Below are 19,729 nucleotides of genomic sequence, written 5' to 3' on the forward strand. Positions count from 1 at the left end.
TCCTCCCTCCCCCAACCCCACAACAGGCCCTGGTGTGTGATGTTCCCCTTTCTGTGTCCATGTGTTCTCATTGTTCAATTCCCACCTATGAGTGAGAACATACAGTGTTTGGTTTTTTGTCCTTGCGATAGTTTGCTGAGAATGATGGTTTCCAGCTTCATCCATGTCCCTACAAAGGACATGAACTCATCCTTCTTTATGGCTGCATAGTATTCCATGGTATATAAGTGCCACATTTTCTTAATCCAGTCTATCACTGATGGACATTTGGGCTGGTTCCAAGTCTTTGCTATTGTGAATAGTGCTGCAATAAACATACGTGTGCATGTGTCTTTATAGCAGCATGATTTATAATCCTTTGGGTACATACCCAGTAGTGGGATGGCTGGGTCAAATGGTATTTCTAGTTCTAGATTGCTGAGGAATCGCCACACTGACTTCCACAATGGTTGAACTAGTTTACAGTTCCACCAACAGTGTAAAAGTGTTCCTATTTCTCCACAACCTCTCCAGCACCTGTTGTTTCCTGACTTTTTAATGATCGCCATTCTAACTGGTGTGAGATGGTATCTCACTGTGGTTTTGAGTTGCATTTCTCTGATGGCCAGTGATGAAGAGCATTTTTTCATGTGTTTTTTGGCTGCATAAATGTCTTCTTTTGAGAAGTGTCTGTTCATTTCCTTTGCCAACTTTTTGATGGGGTTGTTTGTTTTTTTCTTGTAAATTTGTTGGAGTTCATTGTAGATTCTGGATATTAGCCCTTTGTCAGATGAGTAGTTTGCAAAAATTTTCTCCCATTCTGTAGGTTGCCTGTTCACTCTGATGGTAGTTTCTTTTGCTGTGCTGAAGCTCTTTAGTTTAATTAGATCCCATTTGTCAATTTTGGCTTTTGTTGCATTGCTTTTGGTGTTTTAGACATGAAGTCCTTGCCCATGCCTATGTCCTGAATGGTATTGCCTAGGTTTTCTTCTAGGGTTTTTATAGTTTTAGGTCTAATACTTAAGTCTTTAATCCATCTTGAATTAATTTTTGTATAAGGTGTAAGGAAGGGATCCAGTTTCAGCTTTCCACTTATGGCTAGCCGGTTTTCCCAGCACCATTTATTAAATAGGGAATCCTTTCCCCATTTCTTGTTTTTGTCAGGTTTGTCAAAGATCAGACGGTTGTAGATATGCAGCATTATTTCTGAGGGCTCTGTTCTGTTCCATTGGTCTATATCTCTGTTTTGGTACCAGTACCATGCTGTTTTGGTTACTGTAGCATTGTAGTATAGTTTGAAGTCAGGTAGTGAGATGCCTCCAGCTTTGTTCTTTTGGCTTAGGATTGACTTGGCAATGTGGGCTCTTTTTTGGTTCCATATGAACTTTAAAGTAGTTTTTTTCCAATTCTGTGAAGAAAGTCACTGGTAGCTTGATGGAGGTGGCATTGAATCTATAAATTACCTTGGGCAGTATGGCCATTTTTACAATATTGATTCTTCCTACCCATGAGCATGGAATGTTCTTCCATTTGTTTGTATCCTCTTTTATTTCATTGAGCAGTGGTTTGTAGTTCTCCTTGAAGAGGTCCTTCACATCCCTTGTAAGTTGGATTCCTAGGTATTTTGTTCTCTTTGAAGCAATTGTGAATGGGAGTTCACTCATGATTTGTCTGTTATTGGTGTATAAGAATGCTTGTGATTTTTGCACATTGATTTGGTATCCTGAGACTTTGCTGAAGTTGCTTATCAGCTTAAGGAGATTTTGGGCTGAGACAATGGGGTTTTCTAGATATACAATCATGTCATCTGCAAACAGGGACAATTTGACTTCCTCCTTTCCTCATTAAATACCCTTTGTTTCCTTCTCCTGCCTGATTGCCCTGGCCAGAACTTCCAACACTATGTTGAATAGGAGTGGTGAGAGAGGGTATCCCTGTCTTGTGCCAGTTTTCAAAGGAAATGCGTCCAGTTTTTGCCCATTCAGTATGATATTGGCTGTGGGTTTGTCATAAATAGCTCTTATTATTTTGAGATATATCCCATCAATACCTAATTTATTGAGAGTTTTTAGCACGAAGCATTGTTGAATTTTGTCAAAGGCCTTTTCTGCATCTATTGAGATAATCATGTGGTTTTTCTCTTTGGTTCTGTTTATATGCTGGATTATGTTTATTGATTGCATATGTTGAACCAGGCTTGCATTCCAGGGATGAAGCCCATTTGATCATGGTGGGTAAGCTTTTTGATGTGCTGTTGGATTCGGTTTGCCAGTATTTTATTGAGGATTTTTGCATCGATGTTCGTCAGGGATATTGGTCTAAAATTCTCTTTTTTTGTTGTGTCTCTGCCAGGCTTTGTTATCAGGATGATGCAGGCCTCATAAAATGAGTTAGGGAGGATTCCCTCTTTTTCTATTGATTGGAATAGTTTCAGAAGGAATGGTACCAGCTCCTCCTTGTACCTCTGGTAGAATTTGGCCGTGAATCCATCTGGTCCTGGACTGTTTTTGGTTGGTAAGCTATTAATTATTGCCTCAATTTCAGAGCCTGTTATTGGTCTATTCACAGATTCAACTTCTTCCTGGTTTAGTCTTGGGAGGGTGTATGTGTCGAGGAATTTATGCATTTCTTCTAGATTTTCTAGTTTATTTGCGTAGAGGTATTTATAGTAGTCTCTGATGGTAGTTTGTACTTCTGTGGGATCAGTGGTGATATCCCCTTTATCGTTTTTTATTGCATCTATTTGATTCTTCTCTCTTTTCTTCTTTATTAGTCTTGCTAGTGGTCTATCAATTTTGTTGATCTTTTCAAAAAACCAGCTCCTGGATTCATTGATTTTTTGAAGGGTTTTTTGTGTCTCTATTTCCTTCAGTTCTGCTCTGATCTTAGTTATCTCTTGCCTTCTGCTAGCTTTTGAATGTGTTTGCTCTTGCTTCTCTAGTTCTTTTAATTGTGATGTTAGGGTGTCAATTTTAAATCTTTCCTGCTTTCTCTTGTGGGCATTTACTTCTATAAATTTCCCTCTACACATTGCTTTGAATGTGTCCCGGAGATTCTGGTATGTTGTGTCTTTGTTCTCGTTGGTTTTAAAGAACATCTTTACTTCTACCTTCATTTCATTATGTACCCAGTAGTCATTCAGGAGTAGGTTGTTCAGTTTCCATGTAGTTGCGCGGTTTTGAGTGAGTTTCTTAATGCTGAGTTCTAGTTTGATTGCACTGTGGTCTGAGAGACAGTTTGTTATAATTTCTGTTCTTTTACATTTTCTGAGGAGTGCTTCACTTCCAACTATGTGGTCAATTTTGGAATAGGTGTGGTGTGGTGCTAAAAAGAATGTATATTCTGTTGATTTGGGGTGGAGACTTCTGTAGATGTCTATTAGGTCAGCTTGGTGCAGAGCTGAGTTCAACTCCTGGATATTCTTGTTAACTTTCTGTCTCATTGGTCTGTCTAATGTTAACAGTAGGGTGTTAAAGTCTCCCATTATTATTGTGTGGTAGTCTAAGTCTCTTTGTAGGTCTCTAAGGATTTGCTTTATGAATCTGGGTGCTCCTGTATTGGGTGCATATATATTTAGGATAGTTAGCTCTTCTTGTTGAATTGATCCCTTTACCATTATGTAATGGCCTTCTTAGTCTCTTTTGATCTTTGCTGGTTTAAAGTCTGTTTTATCAGAGACTAGGGTTGCACCCCCTGCCTTTTTTTGTTTTCCATTTGCTTGGTAGATCTTCCTCCATCCCTTTATTTTGAGCCTATGTGTGTCTCTGCACGTGAGATGGGTTTCCTGATACAGCACACTGATGGGTCTTGACTCTTTATCCAATTTGCCAGTTTCTGTCTTTTAATTGGAGCATTTAGCCCATTTACATTTAAGGTTAATATTGTTATGTGTGAATTTGATCCTGTCATTATGATGTTAGCTGGTTATTTTGCTCATTAGTTGATGCAGTTTCTTCCTAGCCTTGATGGTCTTTACAATTTGGCATGTTTTTGCAGTGGCTGGTACCGGTTGTTCCTTTCCATGTTTAGTGCTTCCTTCAGGAGCTCTTGTAGGGCAGGCCTGATGGTGACAAAATCTCTCAGCATTTGCTTGTCTGTAAAGTATTTTATTTCTCCTTCACTTATGAAGCTTAGTTTGGCTGGATATGCAATTCTGGGCTGAAAATTCTTTTCTTTAAGAATGTTGAATATTGGCCCCTACTCTCTTCTGGCTTGTAGAGTTTCTGCTGAGAGATCAGCTGTTAGTTTGATGGGCTTCCCTTTGTGGGTAACCCGACGTTTCTCTCTGGCTGCCCTTAACATTTTTTCCTTCATTTCAACTTTGGTGAATCTGACAATTATGTATCTTGGAGTTTCTCTTCTCGAGGATTATCTTTGTGGCATTCTGTGTATTTCCTGAATTTGCTTGTTGGCCTGCCTTGCTAGATTGGGAAAGTTCTCCTGGATAATATCCTGCAGAGTGTTTTCCAACTTGGTTCCATTCTCCCCATCACTTTTAGGTACACCAATCAGATATAGATTTGGTCTTTTCACATAGTCCCATACTTCTTGGAGGCTTTATTCCTTTTTATTCTTTTTTCTCTAAACTTCTCTTCTCGCTTCATTTCATTCATTTGATCTTCCATCACTGATATCCTTTCTTCCAGTTGATCGAATCGGCTGCTGAGGCTTGTGCATTCATTTTGTAGTTCTCATGCCGTGGTTTTCAGCTCCATCAGGTCCTTTAAGGACTTCTCTGCATTGGTTATTCTAGTTAGCCATTCATCTAATCTTTTTTCAAGGTTTTTAACTTCTTTGCCATGGGTTCGAACTTCCCCCTTTAGCTCGGAGTAGTTTGATCGTCTGAAGCCTTCTTCCCTCAACTCAACTCAAAGTCAACTCTCAACTCAAAGTCATGCTCCATCCAGCTTTGTTCCGTTGCTGGTGAGGAGCTGTGTTCCTTTGGAGGAGGAGAGGCGCTCTGATTTTTATAGTTTCCAGTTTTTTCCCTATCTTTGTGGTTTTATCTATCTTTGGTCTTTGATGATGGTGACATACAGATGGGGTTTTGCTGTGGATGTCCTTTCTGTTTGTTAGTTTTCCTTCTAACAGTCAGGACCCTCAGCTGCAGGTCTGTTGGAGTTTTCTGGAGGTCCACTCCAGACCCTGTTTGCCTGGGTATCAGCAGTGGAGGCTGCAGAACAGCGGATATTGGTGAACAGCAAATGTTGCTGCCTGATCGTTCCTCTGGAAGTTTTGTCCCAGAGGAGTACCCAGCCGTGTGAGGTGTCAGTCTGCCCCTACTGGGGGGTTCCTCCCAGTTAGGCTACTCGGGGGTCTGGGACCCACTTGGGGAGGCAGTCTGTCCATTCTCAGATCTCAAGCTGCGTGCTGGGAGAACCACTACTCTCTTCAAAGCTGTCAGACAGGGACATTTAAGTCTGCAGAGTTTGCTGCTGCCTTTTGTTTGGCTATGCCCTGCCCCCAGAGGTGCAGTCTACAGAGGCAGGCAGGCCTCCTTGAGCTGCGGTGGGCTCCACCCAGTTCGAGCTTCCCAGCCACTTTGTTTACCTACTCAGGCCTTGGCAATGGTGGGTGCCCCTCCCCGAGCCTTGCTGCCGCCTTGCAGTTTGATCTCAGACTGATGTGCTAGCAATGAGCCAGGCTCTGTGGGTATAGGACCCTCCAAGCCAGGCATGGGATATAATCTCCTGGTGTGCCGTTTGCTAAGACCGTTGGAAAAGCGCAGTATTAGGATGGGAGTGACCCGATTTTCCAGGTGCCGTCTGTCACCCCTTTCCTTGGCTAGGAAAGGGAATTCCCTGACCCCTTGCGCTTCCCGGGTGAGGCGATGCCTTGCCCTGCTTTGGCTCACGCTTGGTGCACTGCACCTGCTGTCCTGCACCCACTGTCCAACAATCCCCAGTGCGATGAACCCGGTACCTCAGTTGGAAATGCAGAAATCATCCATCTTCTGTGTCGCTCACGCTGGGAGCTGTAGATTGGAGCTGTTCCTATTCAGCCATCTTGGCTCCACCCCAAATGGTGTCCTTATAAAAAGAAAAAGTCTGGACACAGAGGCAGATGCATAGAGGAAAGATGATATGAAGAGACATAAAGAGAAGATGGCCATCTACAAGCCAAAGAGAGAGGTGTGGAACAGATCCTTTCTCACAGGCTCATGCCTGTAATCCAAGCACTTTGGGAGGCCGAGGCAGGCAGATCACTTGAGGCCAGGAGTTCAAGACAACCTGACCAAAACCTGTGAAATGTGGTGAAAACCAGTCTCTACTAAAAATATAAAAATTAGCTGGGTGTGGTCATGCACACCTGTAGTCCCAGCTACTCAGGAGACTGAGATGGGAGGATCACCTGATCCCAGAAGATGGAGGTTGCAGTGAGCTGAGATCATGCCACTGCACTGCAGCCTGGGCAACAGAGTGAGACCCTGTCTCAAATAAATAAATCAATGTGGGTTCTGCTGACCAGGGATTCCACTCAGGCCCCAGGACATTCTGACTTAGTGATAACAGTAGGGGTCACACAAATTTGTGAACTGGTAAATCAATAGGCAGGGCTGCTAGGAATTGATGCCTGAGGGCTTCTGGCTGAAGGATGAGGAAGGAGGAATGGAGATGAAGCATAGCATCTGCCTCAGATACTGGTCCTCAGCCTGGCCAGTGATGAAGCAATCAGCCCTTCCTTTATATGGAGGCCCTAGTAACCAGCGGAAGAAAGTCAAGGTCTCAGACAAAGTGATAGCTCCTTAATATTTCACCAGATGTCAGCATCCCTTTCAATTAGCCTTTTTGAAGTTTGCTATATTAAGACTACAAGGTCTGCTCTTCCCAGCTCTGCAAAATATTATAAGATCTTTTCTCCTTTAGCAGGATTCCAAATTCCTGCTAATGACAAGGTGTTTCTCAGAATTGAAACTACCTTTGCAAAAATTATAACAGTGAGAAAACTATGGCAGTTGGGGAGATCTCATCTAGCCAACTCACTTCTGGCCTTTAGCCTTCAAGCTATACTTAATTATTACTGGGCTTGGGCCAAGCTAATTTTGGGAGACATTTAGTTTATAGTTTAAGTGAGAATAGCCCTTCTGCCAAACTTAACTGCCTTTGTAAAGCTAATGAGAGACCACCAGGCTAGGAGGATAGGGGAGCCTGAATTCTGCTAAGGTGTAGACATAAACAATTGCCAGCCATTACTCCAGAAGTCACAGTGACACAGGATTTTTCTAGATCACTCTGCCAGTTGGAGAGCTCCTGCCAGCAATGCCCCTGCCCAGGCCTTGTTCAGGCCCAACCCTTTGATTGTCAGCATGACCTCGTTCTTCTTGGACATGGGACTGGTGAAGGGCAGCTGCCCCATGCAATGGAAAGCAGTGGTGGTGCCAAGTTAGCCCCAGAGCTGCTGGCCAGAGTGGGGCAAGGAAATGACAGAGCTGTTAACATGCCACTGTCCACTAGGCAGCAGAAACCGGGACTATAAGAGCTAATTAGCATGCTGTAACACCCCCTCTGGGGCTTTGGGGTCATGGACACCCCTGCCTAGGTGCCACTGTATTCCCCTTGTCTGGATGCCAGAGACCACTAGGGGAGTGGCTTGCAACATGCCTGGTCCAGTCGCACAGAGCCTGCTTCTGTGCCAGCACTTGGAACAACTGGCTAGATCCACACTCACTCATGGGCAGGTGCTCTTCCTATCAGAGCCAGAATGTGCTGTGATTCCAAGGAAATGTAAGGCTTATACACAGGAAAATATGCAGATACACAATGAGAAAATAGAGCTCCAGGTGACTGGGCTATTTAAATAATTTTTTTAAAAAATTCATAAGACATTTTGGTTCCAGATACATTAAGTAATCTCTGTCTCTCTCTTTCCCCAAGATCAACAAGGAGAGAATAGATTTTGTGCTTATCTCCTATGTCTGCTTTACCTTTGTCCTAATCATAAATTGTTCTTTTATCTCAAATGCAACTTGTTCTCTGCTGCCTCTAATAGTGTCAATCCAGCTCACAAGACTTCTCCTCTAGAAAATGATTGATCACACCCCAAGTTGATCCCTGCTTACTCATCCATCAAATGTTACTCAGTGCTTTTTATGCCTGGCATGGTGCTAGGACCTGATAACAAAAAAAGATGAACGAGGCCTAGTTTTTACCCTCCAGGAGCTCACAGACTAGCAACGAGATAGATGCATAAATGGAAAATAGTGCCATTACTGTGTGCTGTGAAAGAAAAATGTACATTTATCCAACAAACATTTAATGATTGCTTACTCTGTGCATGCCTTATGCTGGTGTGAAATACAAAAATGAATAAGACACCTTTCTATTTCTAAGGTGTGTCTAGTGAAGGAAACAGACAATTCAATGGTCCCAATTTAGGAGCATAGTAAGTGGCACCAGGCTCACATGGGAGCCCAGAGCATGGCACCTGCCAGATGGTAGTTGTTGGGAAAGTTTCCCATAAATTTTATATAAAACAAGAAAAAGGCAGGGATGGATTCCAGGTAGAAAGAGCAACGTGTGTAAAGGCAGGATGGCTTGGGAGAGCACGCTGGCATTTTAGAGCAACCTGAAGCAGCAAAGTATGGCTGGTCCACAGAGGACCAAGAGGAGACATGAGGGAAAAATCTGGAGAGGTAGGCAGAGGCCAGACCACAGGCTCTGGAGAGGCATTGGTCATTTCAAGTAGGCAAGTGCCTCATCAGATTTGCATTTTAGAAAGATCACTCTAGTGGAAGTGGGTGGATCAGCACAAGTAGAGGCAGACTAGGAAAAGGACACTATTTAATAATTTAATTCAAATTGGAAATGATGAGGGAGGAAATCTGGGCAATAGTATTGGGGATAGAGAGAAGGGATGGACTTAGGAGGCATAGAGGAGTTTTACGGGCTGAATTATGTCTGTCCTCAAAATTCATAAAGTCCTAACCCCCTGTATTTGGTGATAAGGCCTCCAAAGAAGTAATTAAGTTAAAATGAGATCATCAGGGTGGGCCTAATCCAATATGACTGGTGTTCTTATAAGAAGAGGAGATTAGGGCTGGCACTATAATCCCAGCACTTTGAGAGGCTGAGGCGGGTGGATCACCTGAGGTCAGGAGTTCGAGACCAGCCTGGCCAACGTGGTGAAACCCTATCTCTACTAAAAATACAAAAAATTAGCTGGGCATGGTGGTGGGCACCTTAATCCCAGCTACTTGGGAGGCTGAGGCAGGAGAATTGCTTGAACCCGGGAGATGGAGGTTGCAGTGAGCCGAGATCGCGCCATTGCACTCCAGCCTGGGCGACAAGAGTGAAACTCTGTCTCAAAAAAAAAAAAAAAGGAGGGATCAGGACAAACACACACAGAGGGAAGGCCACATGAAGACACAGGGAGAAGAAACCATCTACAAGCCAAGGAGAGAGGCCTCAGGAGAAACCAACTCTGCTGACACCTTGATCTCAGCCTTGCAGCCTCCAAAATTGTGAGAAAATACACTTCTATTGTTTCAACCACCTGTCTATGGTACTTTTTTATGGCAGCCTTAGTAGACTAACACAAGGAGGAGGAATCAGGGATGTAGGGAGCCAGGCAGGCGGAATAAAGGGTGACTTCGAGGTTTCTGACTGTGCAGCCTAGTGTGGGATGCTGTTGTGTTCCAAAAGGTGTGACCTAGGGGGAGCAGCCAGGTTAGAGATGGGAGATGGTGCCTTCTAGACAGCCGAATGGAGATGTCCACTAAGCAGCTGGGTATGTGGGGTTGGGGCTTCAAGGGAAGTGAGCTGAGGATGCAGATATTTTGATCTCCAGAGCAGCTGAAGCAGAGCAGTGGACAAGGTTGCCCAGGGCACATGTGTGCTATGAGAAGAAAAGGCAGAGGACAGGACCACAGGGACCCCTATCACTTACGGGAGAGGCGGAGGAAAAAGGCCTGGGCACAAGACAGTGAGGGGCATTAGTGAGAGTCTCAGAGAACAGTGTCAGGGGAGCCAAGAGAGGCTTTCAAATGCTGGAGAGTTCAATGTTTCCAAGACTCTCTCTTTACACATGCACACGCGTGCACATGCGCACACACACACATTTGGGCTGTTGCTTTGCAATGATTTCCCTCATTATTTTGGGTGTGATACTCTTCAGGTTTTGGAGAATACTGTCCATTTGCTTCTCCAGAGGCAGCAGAACGCTTTTCAGCTCCACATCCCTGCCAGGTAATGCCTGCCCTCTAACAGGTGGGCCACTTCAGCTGCATTTTCCCTCTCACTGGAAGGTGTCTCTGCTGGGTTGTCTTGATTTTCCCTCCAGGGTCATCCTTAGCTGTCCATTTAGTGACGATGCATGGCTAGAAGAGAGAAACTCCATGGCTCTGCCCCAGGGTGTTTGAGGTGGGGCCACTTTTTTTTTTTTTTTTTTTTTTTTTTTAAGACAGCGTCTTGCTTTGTTGCCCATCGTGGAGTGCACTGGCATGATCATGGCTCACTGCAGCTTCAACCCCCACTTAAGTGATCCTCCCACCCCAGCCTCCTGAGAAGCTGGGACTATATGCCCAGCTAATTTTTTGTTTGTTTGCCTCTTACTAGAAGGATTCTTTTTTTTTTTTTTTTTAATTTTGTAGAGACGAACTCTCACTGGGCTGCTCAGGCTAGTTTCGAACTGCTAGGCTCAAGAATTCCTCCTACCAGCCAGGCGCAGTGGCTCATGCCTGTAATTCCAGTACTTGGGGAGGTCGAGGTGGGTGGATCACTTGAGGTTGGGAGTTCGAGACCAGCTTGGCCAATATGGAGAAACCCCGTCTCTACTAAAAATACAAAAATTAGCTGGGTGCGGTGGTGCACCTATAATCCCATCTACTTGGGATGCTGAGGCAGGAGAATCACTTGAACCCGGGAGGCAGAGGTTACAGTGAGCCAAGATTGTGCCATTGCACTCCAGCCTAGATGACAGAGCGAGACTCAGTCTCAAAAAAAAAAAAAAAAATTCCTCCTACCTTGGCCTCCCAAAATATTGGGATTATAAGCTTGACCCACAGTGCCCAGCTGAAGCTGCTCTTCTTAAGGCTCATTGAGGGGTAGGGCAGAATCCCTGTGCCTTTGGTTGGAATTACAGAAACCACCGCTCCCACTGCTCTCAGCTTCCCCAGACCCAGGAAGTGACCATTCAGCACTGGCACTGCATAGATTCCAGGGCATCGCCCTTTGCTTACTCTGGGGAAGGGAAGGCACATAGACCCCCCTCTCATTTGTCCCTCACTCCAACCCGGTGAGACACATCTTGAAGTAAAGTGATGTTCTCAAAGCCACATGATTAATTAGGAACCCAGGAATTGAACCTACCTGTTTGACTCTAAAGGTCTTTCCACTGTGACCTTGCCCTCTCCTGCTGCCTTCTTTTCACCACTCAGTTCTCCCTTCCCGCTCCATCTTTACTCAATGGTTGCTCCAACTGCCCATACGCCAACACTAGGAGGATGCTGCTGAAGGCCTGGAGCACCTTCACTGCAAACATAGTCAGTCAGCAGCAGCAGTAAGCCAGGCAACCAGTCATGAAACTTTCCCAACCGAGGTACTCCTGGGGGCTGGAGGAAACAATAAGGAGAGAGAGAGAGAGAGAGAGAGAGAGAGAGAGAGAGAGAGCGAGAGAGCAAGGTTTAGGCTTTAGTGAGAATCTTGCCTAGTTGGCAATCTGCTGGATGAAATGTCAGAGATTTTTGCTAACCCACTCACCTTTGACAGTGATAGCTTCTGGGTATTGGGATCTCCAGAGAGAGGGGCAGTTGAAGTAGAGCACATTCAGTGTCTTTTTGGAGTCTCAAAAAAATTGCAATGTGGGAAGTGCTGGCCCTCTCCCACTCCCACTGAAATGAAACTGGAAGATAATTGCACACCCAGCTGAGCATCTCAGGAGACCTAGGCAAGTTCAGTCTTGAGTGACAAACTCAGTGGTCTTGTCACTTCAGCTCATGGCCTTCCTGAGGTCCCCCAGCATGAGTCTTCTCCACGAGAGACCTGACCAATGGTGACCCAGCCTCTGTCTGAGCGTCATCTACCAGCAGAGATGGGGACTCCTGGCCCCAAGGCTCCTAGCATAGCCTGACACTTTGAGCTATTCTAGTCCTTTCTTATTTTGAGATTAAATCTCCCTCCCTACAGCTCCCTTCCACAGTCAGGAGGAAAGTCCTGCTGAATACAGGCCCTGAAGCAAGGGCCTGGGAAGCTTTTCCTCATCACCCTCCCAAAGTCAAGGCTTGGAAAAGCAGCTCTGAGCCCCTGGCTTGGCTGGCTGGCTGAAGCAGGCAGCCACTGTGCCTGCAGGGAATTCTGCACAGCCAGTTTCCTCATACCTGAGCCGTCTACAGCTTCATGCACCACTCCCGGCCTGAACACACTATTTAAGGCCAGTACACAGGAGCTGGTTGTGAGTCACCAAGGAGGGCAGCAGCAGCTCCACTCAGCCAGTACCCAGATACGCCGGGAACCTTCCCCAGCCATGGCTTCCCTGGGGCAGATCCTCTTCTGGAGGTAGTATATACTCTTCTCTCTATCCTTATGGGTGAAGGGAACAGCAGTGAGGTCTTTTGGGGATGCTGAGCACTGCTGGGCTGTCCCATAGGACCCCACCTATAATTTTATCTGATCCAGCATTGGGCCAGCGGGAGCCTGGCCAGACAAGAGCCTAACTGGACTTGACTTAACATCCCACCTCAGCTGCTCAAGGCACCTGTTCAGGGTTAGGGAGGTTTTTGGTTCGTGGCCTGCCATGGAGGGCTGGCGCTTGCTGGGCAGCTTGGACTGAGGGGAATGTGTGCCAAGCTGGGCATTCCCCTGAGATGTCAAGTCTGTGAGCACTGTGGGGACACTGAGCAGGCTGGTGTGGGTTGCATGGTGGGATGGCAGGGAATCCATGACTGCGACGGTGGAGGGGATGCAGGAGGACCCTTTATGCAGCCCCCAGGGGGATGGAGGAGAATGTGCTTTCATTCTCTGTGGGTGTGATTTCTTGCTACTCTTGAGCAATTCACACCAACACCCCTCCCCAGACCCCCAGCTCAAAGGTTGGGTCCCTAGTTTTCCTAGGAGCTCCTTGGAGAGGAGAACTTGCTGCTGCTGCTGCTGAACTCCCCAGAGAGGAAGAAGGAAGCAAGTTCCCTCCCCTACCTTTTGCTTCTCCCCTGAGCTACATTCTAGTTGCCTCTTTTTCCCTCAGAACAGCATTTACCCTCCTGGAAGGAAAGAGATGGAAAGTGCAGGGTTTTCTTGAAATGATTGATTCAGTGTCAGTCACAACTCAGGACAGTGTTTAGGGAGGCTGATACTTGTTGGTTCTAGAGGTTGTTTGAAGGACCAGTCCTCCAATTTGTTTCTTTTTCCCACAAAAGGAAGAAAAGAAGAGAGGGAAGGAGAGAGGAAAGGAATCCTCAGGTCAACAGTGAAAAGTCTGTGAAGAGACTACGAGAGTAATGTTACTTCCCAGAGGCAGCCTAGAAAGTTCTTTTCCTTGAAACAAAATATCAGCTCCCCTGACTCAACTCACGTTTATCTGAAATCACCTGCCGGGTAGCAGGGGTGAAGGGCTCTGCAGGGCTGGCGGGGGTGACTGCAGCAGCACTTCTCCCCCCGCCCCTGTGCCTGGCTATAGCACTGTGCTCCAGGAGAAGCAGTGGGTGGCGGGGCTTCCCTCTAGATCCTTCTGCCCTGAGAGGATGTCCCTAAGAAGCACCCATGTCAGAGAAGCCAGCATTTTGTGAGTGACTCCTTCCCTGCCCTGGACTAAGTGTCTTAGCACAGTGTGTCCATCACTGCCTTGTGAAGGCTCGTTATCACCTCAGAGAAGTTAAGGCCAGGTGACTGTGAAACTGTGCATGAGGAGATCTTGCTCTGAAATCCCAAGCTCTCTTCCCCTGCCACCCTTGTCCCTGCTCCTGCCAGTCCCAGCTCCCCATGCCCACCATTCCTCCAGCCTTGATCCCAAGGACATGAAACACTCCTCCTGTAACAAGTGGCTCCGTTGTTCGGAGGTCAGATGGGATGTGTGGGCTCTCTCATAATGCTTTGCTTCCAGTCTGACTGGTTTTGCTAGAGGATTAGCAGGAGGTGGGTGTTCAAAATTCGGATCTCCCACCCTTCAGAAACCCACTGGAATCAACAGAGACTCCTCTTGTTGGCCCCTGCGTGCCTTGTTAGCTATTCACGCTCTGCAGTTTCAGAAGCAGTGACTGTCCATGAGGGTGGCAGATCCTTTGTACAAGGGGTCTCCAGGAAGAAGGCCAATAAGCAGCTTCAGTGGGGAGCGGGATCATGAAAACTCATCTCAGGGATGCAGGTGGAGCCTGCCTGGGGGAACTCTTGACCCTAACAACCCTCTCCCTTTGTCATAATGGCCTTAATTCATAAAAATACCTTTCCTGGAGGTGATCATGACAGTGGTGATGTGGGAACGCTCATGAAAGGGCCTGCCATCCTCTGCAGACCCGGTGAGTTATTCTCCTAAGTATTCATAATTGCCAGAGAGCCTAATTCCTTCAGATCTCACTCTCAGCATGCATGCTGCTCAGGGATGGAATGCTGATGTGCAGATTTTACCGTGCCTGGCCTCCGTGCACATTTAGGAACTGTGTGACTAGAACCCTCCTCCCCTCTCCCCAACATGGCTGTTGACAGCAGCAGCATTTGCTCATGGAACATTTGCAGAGTGCCTGCTAGGAGGACAGGAGTAGAAAACCCTTGCTCTGAGGGGGTTAAGTTCCAGTCAACAATATTAACTGAGCACTTACTGTGTCCTGAATATTGCACTAGACAATGGGGCAAAAGTGACTAAGATGCTGTCAAGGTCATAACCTAATGGAGGAGAAAGACTCCCACATAACAACTCTAACGGCCACCCTTAAGTCCTCAGACAATAAGCACAGGTTGCAAGGGGAGCACTTCCCCCACCCAAGGCTTTTGGGAAGGGTTTCTGAGCCAGAGAATGGGTGGGCTGTGTCTTGAAAAATGAGTTCATATGACCCAGGTGAAGAAGGGTGGAAAAGGCTGTCTAGGTAGAGGAAACAGAATTAAATCAAATACAATAAAACTCATGAATGAGCATGGTATGTTGGAAAGCCTCACACTACTCTGTATTATCATCACAACATGAAGTTTGAGGCAGGGAATGCTGGGAGATGAGGCTGAGAGGTCACACTAGGTCACACTGGGCCTTCTTTGCTAGACTCAGAACTGGGATTTGTGGTGATGAGGAGCCCTTACAGGCACAGGCCATATTGGTGTCCAACTTTCAGCTTCCCTGAGCCTATAAAATCTGAGCCTTCAGAGCCATCAGAGGGGGGTCAAGGTGGTTTTCATCTCAGGTGGGCAGCAAGCCTGGAGGTCAGAAGAAGAGCTGGGAAACAGTTGTGGTCAGAGTATATAGGATGACAGGGACCTGGCATAGATAAGAGTGAGAGTAAAGAACTACAGGAGGAAAATGGATTCAGGAAACACTGGACTTAAAACCAGTGATATTTGATCAATGATTGGAGGGGCAGGTAGGAGGCTGCAGAATAAGAGTAGGTGAGGAAAGGGGCAGATTCTGAAATGACTTCCATGTTTCTGGATTGGGTGCAGTGAGTTGGGGACAAGGAAGAGAGAGGAGAGCTAGTTAATGTGTTGAGCTTGAGATTCCCCTGGGACCTTCAGAGGGGGATGCTCCCTGGGCAGCAGAAGGCATGAGGCTAAAACTAGGAGAGGTCAGGGCTGGGGATAGACATCTAGTGTCAATAGCTCAAGGGCAAGAAATAGTCATAGGGGGTGGCTCCTACGGAGAGCACGTGGAGGGAGAGAAGCAAGGGGCCAGGATGGATGGCTGAAGAACACCAACATTCAAGGGTGGGCAGAGGAAGAGGGGGGTCAGGGAAAGAGCTGAGAATAAATGGTAAGACAGGTAGTAAGAGGCCAGGATAGAGATTAATGGATGTCAACAGAGCAGAGTTTCATGGAACACACAAGGCTAGTGATCCATAAACCTTTGCCCTGCTTCATCTGAAATCACTAGTGACAATGGGATTGATAAAAATATGTCACAGGAAGGAAGCTACTGAGTAGAGAAGAAGCAGGGATCTTTCTACCAGAGGAAGGTGGATGAAGTAGAGAATGAGGGAGCCTGGAACAAGGAGGCTCAGGGAGTTTGCTTTGGAATTTTGGTTTCCCATTTCTCCTAAGTTTGCAAGCTGGTGCCTGGCTCATACATCTCAGACCTTGATGGTCAGAGAAAACAATGCCTTGCAACACCATGGAAGCTTGTCTGGTAAGAAAATCTTGCTTGAGCCTGGGCTGAGGAGATCTCAGCACAGGCCATATTTGTGTCCAACTTTCAGCTTCCCTGAGCCTATAAAATCTGAGCCTTCAGAACCTTCTGAGTCCATCCCGTGAACAGGACAGGAATCTGCAAAATGAGATAAATTGTACGCTGGAAGAAAGACTTAAATAGGTGGCACCTGTGTTCCTTCCCCCATTGGGGGTAGATGATTTTCTGAATGTTATGCTTTTCCCCCATCTCCACCTGTTGCAATGCTACTCATTTCTTTCAATATTCAGCTCAAATGCCACCTCCACTTTGAAGTCTTACAGGATCTTTCTAGTTGCCATCAATTGCCCATCTTATGTTCACAGTCAGCCGTGTTTATGAATATCTGTTCCTGGTGCCTGTTACCCTCACCAGGGTTCGCTCCTTGAGGGTTGGGACTCTGTCTTGCTCATTGTTGTAGGGAGGCAATGTAGCACTATGGCTATGAATCTGGATTCAAATCCTTGTGCCACCATGAACATTTACCCTCCAAGAGCTTCAATTGCCCTATCTATGAAATGGGGCAGATAATAGTACCTAACTTCTAGGGCTGTATGAATGATATGTGATAATTATGTTCCTGACACATCTTAAGAACTCCATAAATATTAGCTATTGCTACACTCATTACTTGCAACTCCCTCTCCCATCTATTGTTCTTGGTTGGCTCTCCATAAAAATTTGTTAACTTCAATTTCACGACTCCACTGGCACTTCTGATCCTGAAATAGATGTTGCAGTGAGGGTATACTTTGGATTAATTGCCCCAGGGGTCTTTTAAATTCAGTTAGCTCTAAAAGAACTCTGGAGAATACTCATAGAGTTCTCCAGGTTCTTATTCTGCAAAAGAAAAATGATAATAATAAAGTCCACCACACCTTTTGTTGTCGCGAATCTGAGACACAATCCTTCTCTAAATCTGAGGATGCTAGGATTTAGACTTATTAAATGTCTGATTCTTTTAATGCCAGTATAGAGCATTAAAAGTTGGTGGTGAAGAGCTTCAGGGTGGGTGAGGTGCATCTGGGAGGTCCTAGTGTGTACAAGCTCAGCGTCTAGATCTCTGATGAGGCACTGCTGACACCAAGAACAAGAACCTCAGGGGCCAATTGGAGCGATGCGACTATGACCAAGCACGTGGTAATGCTTAATTAGCTAAACTGTCTCATAGTCCTAACCATCTCCATTTCATAGATGCAAATGTTGAGGCAAGTTACCTTGCTCAATATCTCCTAGGCAGCCAATGGCAGGAACCAACATGTTACTACCTAGTCTTCTATACCTACTTTTATTAAAAAATTACCTTTCTAATCAGCTGTGCTTATTCTCTTGCTAGTTAAGCAGAACCCTTCATCACTGGCAAAAACACACCTCCTCAGTGACTGTCATGGCAGAAGAATTCTTAGCTGACCACGGGAAGAGCTGCTCCCAGAATTAGCTGGAGCCTGTGGATTGTTGGTCTGTGTTGCTTCAGGCAGCTGCTCTAGATGAATGAGTGCAGGAGTAAGAAGTTACTGAAACTCATTAAGAATTATATGCTGGCTGGGCACAGTGGCTCACACCTGTAATCTCAGCACTTTGGGAGGCTGAGGCAGGCGGACCACTTGAGTCCAGGAGTTCAGGAGTTTGAGACAAGCCTGGGCAACATGGTGAAACCCCATCTCTACAAAAAATACAAAAATCAACAAGATGTGTGGTACATGCCTGTAGTCCCAGGTACGCGGGACTGACGTGGGAGAATTGCTTGAGCCGGTGAGGTTAAGGCTGCAGTGAGCCATCATTGGTGTTACTGCACTCCAGCCTGGGTAATAGAGTGAGACCCCTCTCTCTCTCTCTGTCTCTCTCTCTATATATATATATATGACACGTATATATACATATACATACATATATACATACATACATATACATGTACATATACATATACATACATACATATACATGTACATATACATATACACATATATACATATACATATACAGGACACATATATATACATATATACGCATATATATTTCTTTTTTCTTTTTTTTGAGGCAGAGTCTCGCTCTGTTGCCCAGGCTGGAGTGCAATGGTGTGATCTCGGCTCACTGCAACTTTCACCTCCCAGGTTCAAGTGATTCTCCTGCCTCAGCCTCCTGAGTAGCTGGGACTACAGGTGCGTGCCACCACGCCCAGCTAATTTTTTGTATTTTTAGTAGAGACGGGGTTTCACCGTGTTAGCCAGGATGGTCTCGATCTCCTGACCTCATGATCCACCCGCCTCGGCCTCCCAAAGTGCTGGGATTACAGGCGTGAGCCACTGCAACCGGCCAAAACAGGGTTTTTTCAAGATCCTGTATTGCCCAGGGACCCTAGCTAAGAACTGTGTTGGACCCTAGTAGACCACATTTTACCCAAGCACCAAGAATCCACAAATCTGATAGACCAAGACTTCATACATACTTACTTTTGCCGTACGAAAGTGTGGAAACAATGTGGAAACTGGAGTTTGTCTGATCTGTGGATGTATTCCAGCTCTCCACTTCCTAGCTGGGTGACCTCGAGGAAGTTACTTTACCTCTCTGTGTCTTCATTACCTTATCAGTAAATTGGGCATTAATAATAGTAGCACCTAGGTCACAGGGCTGTTATAAAGACTAAGTGAGTTAATACAAGTAAAGAGCTCAGAGCAGCGTCTTGTATATAGTTAGCACTTTATGTGTTAATTACTCTCAAATTATTCCCTCCGATGTTTTTGCAGAAAAACAGAGACTTGCAGGGAGGGAGAGGAATGACAAGTCCAACAATAGCAGCTGGACTTAAGGACATTTTGTGTCTAGAATCTTGGGATTTCAATGGACTCAGATATCATCTTTCTAGTCCTTGTTCTGTGAGGTGTGGGAAATCCTCTGCCACCTGAGGTGGTGAACTAGATGAACCCTAAGGCCTTCCCCATCCAAACTCAATGTTCAAAGTATGGTCTTCCAACCAGCAGCATCCATATCACCTGGGAACTATTAGAGATGCAAATTTTCATTCCCCGCATCCTGCAAAGAATCAGAAATTCTGGGGGCAGGGCCTGGTAATCTGTGGCGTAACAAGACCTCCAGGTGATTCTCTGTATTAGCAGCCTCTCTGTGCTCCCTGATTCCTCCAGAAAAGCACAAGGATTTAATCCAGATAGATATAAATTTCATCTGGGATCATTTATCATTCCACATTCTTCTTTAAGAAATGTGCTAAAGAGCCACAGATGGTTCTTGATGAATACAAAGGAAAAGCCATGAAATTTCTACAGGTAAGAAACCCAGGCTACATTTCTCTCTGTGTGCGCTTTTCACAATCCCAAACCATCTGCCTGCAATGCTTCTGATTTCCTATCACATCACTTCAGATGTGTTCCTGCTGCTGCCAGCATAGCGGTCATGGGAAAGAGGGCAGGCAGTTTTTCCTCTTTTTTTTCTGCAATTTAAAATG

The 19,729-nt window shown here is 45.8% G+C and overlaps 1 protein-coding gene across 1 annotated transcript in view; it reads left to right on the forward strand.

The window, feature by feature from the left end:
* The first annotated feature begins 12,366 nt into the window (after positions 1 to 12,366).
* Positions 12,367 to 19,729, forward strand: part of VTCN1 (V-set domain containing T cell activation inhibitor 1) — a 67,667-nt gene continuing 60,304 nt past the window's right edge. The window contains exon 1 of the mRNA XM_054480702.1: positions 12,367 to 12,470. Within this exon, the coding sequence (XP_054336677.1) occupies positions 12,439 to 12,470 (32 nt within the window). The 5' untranslated portion in view covers positions 12,367 to 12,438. The remainder of the gene's footprint in view (positions 12,471 to 19,729) is intronic.

This window comes from Pongo pygmaeus, chromosome 1 (assembly GCF_028885625.2).
Source record: "Pongo pygmaeus isolate AG05252 chromosome 1, NHGRI_mPonPyg2-v2.0_pri, whole genome shotgun sequence".
NCBI classification, from domain to species: Eukaryota; Metazoa; Chordata; class Mammalia; order Primates; family Hominidae; genus Pongo; species Pongo pygmaeus.